The sequence below is a fragment of the Conger conger genome, chromosome 12 (genome assembly GCF_963514075.1).
Source record: "Conger conger chromosome 12, fConCon1.1, whole genome shotgun sequence".
Taxonomy (NCBI): Eukaryota; Metazoa; Chordata; class Actinopteri; order Anguilliformes; family Congridae; genus Conger; species Conger conger.
In genome coordinates, this window is record NC_083771.1 from 13,212,872 (window position 1) to 13,221,240 (window position 8,369).

General features: G+C 48.1%; 1 protein-coding gene across 1 annotated transcript in view; it reads left to right on the top strand.

The window, feature by feature from the left end:
- si:dkey-1d7.3 (transmembrane protein 132D) overlaps positions 1-3,990 on the top strand; it is a 40,842-nt gene extending 36,852 nt beyond the window's left edge. Inside the window, exons 8-9 of the mRNA XM_061262069.1 lie at positions 658-849; positions 2,674-3,990. Coding sequence (XP_061118053.1) covers positions 658-849; positions 2,674-3,990 — 1,509 coding nt within the window. The remainder of the gene's footprint in view (positions 1-657; positions 850-2,673) is intronic.
- Positions 3,991-8,369: the final 4,379 nt, after the last annotated feature.

The window sequence follows — 8,369 nt, forward strand, 5'->3', positions numbered from 1 at the left end:
GGCCTACCGGAATAGAATGGTGTGTTGTTGTAAACTTTTATGGCACCACCACCAGAGGAATGTCACTTCACCTGCCCACTGACAGTGTGTAACAGTGCAACTAAGAAAGGATATTCCAGCCAGTCCGCCTTACAATAATGTGTGTTAGTGCAGGTGTGTCTGTATTAAGAATGTGTGCTAGTGCAGGTGTGTCTAAATTCATAATGTGTGCTAGTGCAGATGTGTCTGTATTAATAATGTGTGCTAGTGCAGGTGTGACTGTATTAATAATGTGTGCTGGTGCAGGTGTGACTGTATTAAGAATGTGTGCTAGTGCAGGTGTGTCTAAATTCATAATGTGTGCTAGTGCAGATGTGTCTGTATTAATAATGTGTGCTAGTGCAGGTGTGACTGTATTAATAATGTGTGCTGGTGCAGGTGTGTCTGTATTAATAATGTGTGCTGGTGCAGGTGTGTCTGTATTAATAATGTGTGCTAGTGCAGGTGTGTCTATTAATAATGTGTGCTGGTGCAAGTGTGTCTGTATTAATGTGTGGCGCCCCCTGTCTGTGCTGTGTGTGGGTGCAGGTGTGTCTGTATTAATAAAGTGTGGCTCTGGGGCAGGTGTGTCTGTATTAATAGTGTGGCGCCCCCTGTCTGTGCTGTGTGTGGGTGTAGGTGCTGTCTCCTCTCTCAGACGCGGTTCTGGGTGAAAGGACGGTGAAGGTTCTGGATGACAGGGTGTCCATCACAGAGCTTGGGGTGCAGCTGGTCTCCAGCCTCTCCCTCTCTCTGCAGCTCAGCCCTGGGAGCAACAGGGCCATCGTCGCCACGGCGACCACACAGGAGCTGCTGCACAACCCCAAGCAGGTAACCGCCCCCCCCCCCCCCCACCACCACACCCTACCCCGCCCCACCACGGCCCCGTGGGGTCACCTGATTATTATTGCGGCTCAGGAGGTAAGAGCAGTCTTCTGGTAGTCGGAGGGTTGCCGGTTCGATCCCGCCCTGGTTGTGTCAAAGTGTCCCTTACCTCCAAATGCTCCTGACGAGCTGGTTGGTGCCTTGCATGGCAGCCGGTCGCTGTTTGTGTGTGAGTGTGTGTATGAGTGGGTGAATGAGAAGCATCAATTGTACAGCGCTTTGGATAAAGGCGCTACGTAAATGCCAACCATTTACCATTTAGGTATGTTAGGCCCACTGTCATCCAAAATAGGCAAATGCAAGAAAAGAAATGCCTAAAATTTAAAATTCAATAACTAATATTTCCGTTCAGGATGTAAGGAAAGCAAATTGTGACAGTTTTCATGTTCAATCCTGGTTCAATAATTTTCAACTGCATCCCTACCTTCTGTAGATCACAAATAAAATTACAGAGCTAGTGTAATTGTTAACAATGCAATATCCCAGCATATAATATCTCAATATCCCTCCCCTCACCCTCGGAGCAGTGAGCCAATTAGCATGTGAACAGTATGTATTGTATTTTGGCAATGCATATATCATTAACACTGTCATGTTACATAAACATGTGCTAATGCTTGCTCATTTAAGCTTGATATTCTAGCTCTAAAAGCTTGCCGGTACGTTCAGAAGCAAGGGCAGTGATGTATAATCTCCACAGTGTGGGCAAATGCAGTTTTTTACTATATAACATGGTATAAATGTATGTAATTTGTGCAAATTCAAACCTAACTGAAATTGAGCAAATTCAACAAAATTGAGAAAATGGGCATATATGTTCAACATATTGAAGACTTGTGGTTGTACTAAACATATTCCGCAGGTTGACTTCAATGAGGAAATTCATTAGGGACATTTTCTCCTGCCACTGAACTCAACGGAAGTTACGTCACACTTTGGCTCTCGATAGTGGTGTAAGGATATCTATCTAATCACCCCTTGAAATTACAACAAACTTTGTAAGTGTTATAAATGGGCCCTCTGTGCTTTCTTGGTGGCACGGATGCTCTCCACTACTGTACGTCCCTCTGGATTAGACCGTCTGCCGAGCGATTATGCTGTAGAAGTCAGCGCATGGCTCTCCAGCGCTGCATCGCGTGGCTTTGTTCAGGGATACGACTGTGCGGCTGACCCAGTTGCTGCAGACCGATTAAGCTTCGAGATGTCAGTCAATTAGTTTCTATGATGTTCCAGTAAACATGACACTCGGGGCCCTGGATATTGTATTTCTCTGTGGAATGTAGGCCAGCTTCTGCTGGTAATCCTTATTAACCACATGAGGATTATCGCCCGTGGGCTGGCTGCAGTCGCCGCTCAACAGTGCCCTCTAGTGGCTGTGATTTTGTGTATCATTTTAGAAAGTGTGCTGACTGGTTTTAGAGTACAATGGAGCGGTTTAGCGTGCTGAAAAAGGTTTTGAAATAGCTGGTGGCTGCTTGACCTGTTCAGACCAGCTCCCATCTTGACATGGTTTGGCCAGCTGAAGCAATGTTTAGCTCAGTCAAGCTACCAGCTACCGTGCTCGTACCCAGCTAGACCAACTTTATGACTAGCTTGGCCATGCTGGTTGACCAGCTCATACTCAGCTAGACCAGACTTTACAACAGGAGATACTTAAGCTCTCTCACAAACTTGTCTGAGAGATATTTATACTTTGAAAGGTTTTTGAAGTGTATTGAGTGTATGAGTGCAGTTGAGTAGTTTTTTCACGTGTGGCTTTTTGACCCGCAGGAGGCAGTTGTCGGCTGTTGGGTCAGGTTCAGCGACGGCTCCCTGGCCCCCCTGGACGTGTACGACCCCAGCAGCTACGCACTCACGGTCAGGTCCCTGGACGAGGGCGTGGCGTCGGTGCGGGGCTCCCCAGCCATGGTGGTGGCGGAGGGCGAGGGCCAGGGGCCGCTGCTGAGGGTGGAGCTGGGAATCGGCGGAGCGTGTCAGAAGTCCAAGCGGAAGAGCTCACTGGCAACGGCGCGGGGGAGCCTGCGGGTGGCGTTCCGGCCGAGTGGCCTGTACAACGGCAGGGAGGAGGAGGCCGCCGTCGAGCTCAGGACCCCGCCGGCGCTCGCGGGCCGGGGCCGGACGGAGGAGGGCAGGCGCTACGGCACTAGCTCCGTATCCGAGTCCGTCAGCCTCACGACTCTTTCGCAAGACGACAGCACTGTTAGTACTGGTCTAGGCGGGGTTCGTGCCAGCACCATCCAAGCCGCTACCGGTGTGGGAGGAGTCGGCAGCAATATGGGTGGGGCCAGTAATTATGTGGGTGGGGGTAATCGAACAGAGGGCGGGGCCATTAGTGTCCTGGGTGGAGTCAGCAGCCCGGTTTATGACGGAGGCTTGGTGACCGTGGACGACTCTGACGTCCCCTCCCAGGTGGAGGTCCCCAGGCGGACCCCGGCGGCGGAGGTGGAGACCAACATGGTGCAGGAGGCGTCACGTTTCCCCAGCAACCTGGAGATCGGCATGTACGCCCTGCTGGGCGTCCTCTGCCTGGCCATCCTGGTCTTCCTGCTGAACTGCATCTCCTACCTGACCGCTCCCCGGCACAAGAAGCCGCCCGCCCACTGCCAGGAGTCCGGGGGCCACCACCGGCACAACTGGGTGTGGCTGGGCACTGAGGCTGACCGGGCCCTGGGGGGCCCCGTGACCCCGCCGCCCCCGGAGAGCCACACCGCCATCGCCATCAGCATCGACGTGCCGTCGACGGGCGTGGGCATGGTGGCCATGGGGAGGTCCGCCACCCTGGGGAGGAGGACCAGCGCCCCGCCCTCCTCCGACCCCCCGCTGGGCCGCAGAGGGTCGCTCCAGGCCCGCCCCGCCCGGGCCGACAGCCTCCACTCTCCGACCAGCAAGAGGAAGCGCGTGCAGTTCACCACCTTCTCCTCTCTGGACGGGCCCCACTACTCCACGCTTCCCGGAGACGTTCCCCACTACTCCACGCTTCCCGGGATGCACTGGGCCGCCAAGGTGCAGGAGTTCACCAGCCAGCAGGGCTCCCTGCAGGAGGCGCTCTACGCCAACCTGTCCTACGAACACAAGCCCATGCAGTGAACAGAACCCTGGTATACGAACACAAACCCACACAGCGAACAGAACTCTGTCCTACGAACACACACCCACGCAGTGAACAGAACTCTGTCCTACGAACACAAGCCCACGCAGTGAACAGAACCCTGTCCTACGAACACAAACCCATGCAGTGAACAGAACCCTGTCCTACGAACACAAACCCATGCAGTGAACAGAACCCTGTCCTACGAACACAAACCCATGCAGTGAACAGAACCGTTTCCTACAAACACAAACCCACGCAGTGAACAGAGCCCAGTCCTTCGAACACAAACCCACACAGTGAACAGAAGTTTATCCTACGAACACAAACCCACACAGTGAACAGAGCCCAGTCCTACAAACACAAACCCATGCAGTGAAAAGAACCGAGTCCCACAAACAAAAACCCATACAGCGAACAGAATTCTATCCTATAAACATAAACGCACACAGTGAACAGAACTCTGTCCTACAAACACAAACTCATGCAGCGAACAGAACATAGTTATGGAAAGAGCACAGAAGTTAAGAAATATATTTAAGAAAGATAAAAGATAATTTTATAAACATATATATATAGTATATTGTGATGCATTTGTATGTGTATGCCTGTTTGTGCTAGAATGTGAGTATGTGTTGCTTGTATGTTTGTGAGAGTTCATGAGTCAGGATGTGATGCGTCTTCCCTCGCTCACACATGCGTGCATGGACGCACACGTTGACACACACACACACGTACACACGTACACACACATGCATGCAAGCGTGTGCACAAACACACAGACACACGCACGTGCGCACAGACGCACGCACGCACGCACGCACGCACGCACAGTGACTCTGGGATTATTTTTATAGTCTGTGTTTATACAAATCTTTGTTTCATTGTATATATACACACAGCACATATTAATTATTTTCCAGAAAGTTTTATCTAACCATGTGATTTCTCCATAAAAGCTCAAACTTGGGTCTTGTTCCACCATCCAGCTGGAACAGTTAGCATAGTTAGTGCAGAGATGTTGGCTATCCAGCTGGGGCAGTTAGCGATAAGATATTGGCTATCCAGCTGGGGCAGTTAGTGCAGAGATGTTGGCTATCATGCTGGGGCAGTTCGCGCAGAGATGTTGGCTATCCAGCTGGGGCAGTTAGCGCAGAGATGTTGGCTATCCAGCGGGGGCAGTTAGCGCAGAGATGTTGGCTATCCAGGTGGGGCAGTTACAATGAGATGTCGGCTATCCAGCTGGGGCAGTTACAATGAGATGTCGGCTATCCGGCTGGGGCAGTTAGTGCAGGTAGCTCACAGTGGGCCTGGTCTGCTTTGAGTCCCAGCAGGTATGATGCCATAAGCAGAGCATCTTCATATGAGTGAAGGTTTAAGTCAGCAGGCTACTCTCTCCCTCATATCTCATTTTAAACCCGTCACCTGCATTTTTGTAAGCTCTACCACTTTTACGGTCCTCATGTCCAGCAGCTGGTTGACCAGTTCAAACCAGCTCCAAGCATATTATGGTTTGACCAGCTCAAGCTTTTGAGACGCACGCTGATGGCACAGAGAAGCTACCAGACCTAGCTAGTTGACCAGCTCATACCCAGCGATTATGAATTCACCATTGCGCTATACTGCCACCCTGTAATAAAATTGTGATATCACCATTATGGCACACTGCTACCCTATAGTAAAATACAGTGATATCAACGTTACGCAGAATGAAGCAGAGGTTTGCTTCAGATGTTGTGGATGATGCACATTCGTGTATAATCCCAGCAATCACAATGCAGGATTGGATGTTTGAAATTGAGAAAAAGTATGAAAAGAAAGTACTCAAAAAAGAATGAAAGATCAGTTACAATGATATAACTACCTCTTCAGCCATTACTTATTTTATTATACTGTGTATATTGTCAGCAGAATCGGGAGAAGAGCTTAGAAATGTACTATACGGCCTTTTTAGATGGTTGTGAAATCAACTGTTAATCATGGTTCCTATCATTCACTGCGACTGATTATTTCCCTGTAACAAATAAAATGTTTACCTGTGAGAAGGGCTGTATATCTCAATGAATAACCTTCAGAAGTGGGTCATGTATTCAACAGACAATTTTCTGGCTATGATTATAAATGTCGCAAATGTAGTTGGGAAAAGCATTGTACATGATTTATTTGAAGTACTATGACTTTTGATGACTGTTCCTTTGTAAAGGATTGTCCTTTTGTCCGTTAAAATTGAGAAAACTGTGAAATTACTACTGAAATCACCTTGTTAACAATGTTTTGTGAAGTTCAAATAAAGTTATTTATCCACAATTATTCGTTAAGGTAACAATAACAATGGATTGATTTAAATGTGTTTGTGTGTGTGATACACCGGAATACTACACAGAACTACTACTGTTTGACATTCAAGGCAAGAGAGAGAGAAAGATATAGAGAAAGACTGCATTTTCCATGCAGTCACTTATTCAGACAGTATCAATCAGGGACGATTAGGTTGCCAGATTTAGATCCAGGTTGTGAATCTAGCCAGAACACCAGAGCAGCCCCCTTCTCTTTGTGAAAAGGTGCCATGGGGTCTTAACGACCGCGGTGAATCAGGTTTATGGTCTCGTCTGAAAGATGGCAGCTCCTCTGGCAGTCTGCTTCAATGACGGCTTGGCTTTCACCGCCCTGGTCCTCAGGGAGGCGAAGACAATGATCGTTCAGTGAAGGAGTGTCAGAGTCTCTTATTTGTCTTCTGGCCCTGAGGAAATATCAGGTCCTGCTGGCCCAACATCATCACTTCCCATAGTGTCCCAGTTGGGCTTCTGTAGACATACCTATACTACACGTGACCAATCCTTGCTTGGCTCCAGCCATCAGACAGGAGAATGTCACAGGTTATGTTCTGTAGCGTAGTGGTTAAGGTCCATGACTGGGACCTACAAGGTCGGTGGTTCAAGCCCCGGTGTAACCACAATAACATCTACACAGCCGTTGGGCCCTTGAGCAAGGCCCTTAACCCTGCATTGCTCCAGGGGAGGATTGTCTCCTGCTTCGTCAAATCAACCGTAAATCTCTTTGGATAAAAGCGTCAGCCAAATGACATGTAATGTCCGAAACAGCTTACTTGCTTACTATTGCATACATAAATTGAGTACGCTGCATGTGAAAGTAGTTAAGTAGGTGAAAAACTAAATGTGGTATTGATTTATTCATTCATTCATTATCCTAACCCGCTTATCCTGAACAGGGTTGCAGGGGGGCTGGAGCCTATCCCAGCATACATTGGACGAAAGGCAGGAATACACCCTGGACAGGTCACCAGTCCATCGCAGGGCATACACACCATTCACTCACACACTCATATCTACGGGCAATTTAGACTCTCCAATCAGCCTAACCTGCATGTCTTTGGACTGTGGGAGGAAACCGGAATACCTGGAGTACCCACGCAAACACGAGGAGAACATGCAAACTCCACACAGAGGCCCCAGCCAACCGGGATTTGAACCCAGGACCTCCTTGCTGTGAGGCGGCAGTGCTACCCACTGCACCATCCATGCTGCCACGTGGTATTGATCACATACATATTTCCAGGGTTTTGCTAAGTGTCGGCATGCCGAAAACGACTGTTTCCTCAAAATAGGTAGTGTCTACTAAGCATAATGCTGACTGTGTGACACATCCCCATGCTGTTCTCCAGCCGTACGGCGGAAGTGTCGCAAGATGCCCGCCCTTGTAATAAAAAGCCCCCACCTCTTCCTCTATGATCTATTGGAATGTGACTGCACCCAAAGATGGCTCTGCCTCTGTGGGACCGATAAAGTATGGTTTACTTCCTGAAAAGTATGCTGGGGACTTTAAATATCCTCATTTTAAATGTCAGAATTCAAGATAAATTTTGAACCACCTGCTTCATTTGCATCCTAGTTGTGTTGCATTGGCAGCTAGTTAATTTATTTTATTTATTTATTTAATGTTTATTTGAGTAGGGACAATGGCAAGAGAATTGCATCATTACTGCCAGTTTACAGCAGGTTCATGTAGCTGCATACAGAGATTATAGCTATTGCTCGTTTCCAACTCCTAGTCAGACTTTTTTATGAAAATACAGGAAAAATATTAAAAATAAGACCGTGTGAAAATGAAAGATGTTAAGAAATATCGATGCATAAAATGCAAACAATCTTGCACCCAACGCATTAAAGTGTTGCATTACAAAGAGTCCACTAGTTACATAATACAACAACCAAAATAAAATGTTTTTCTGTTTTTCGTTCAAGGCAGTTTCTCCAACGAGTTCCATTCCATTCTGAACGTGTTGTGACATTTAAGCAGCATGTTACATATTTTGGCTCTAGTTGCACTTGTCTTGTTCAGAACTAGTCACACACTTTGT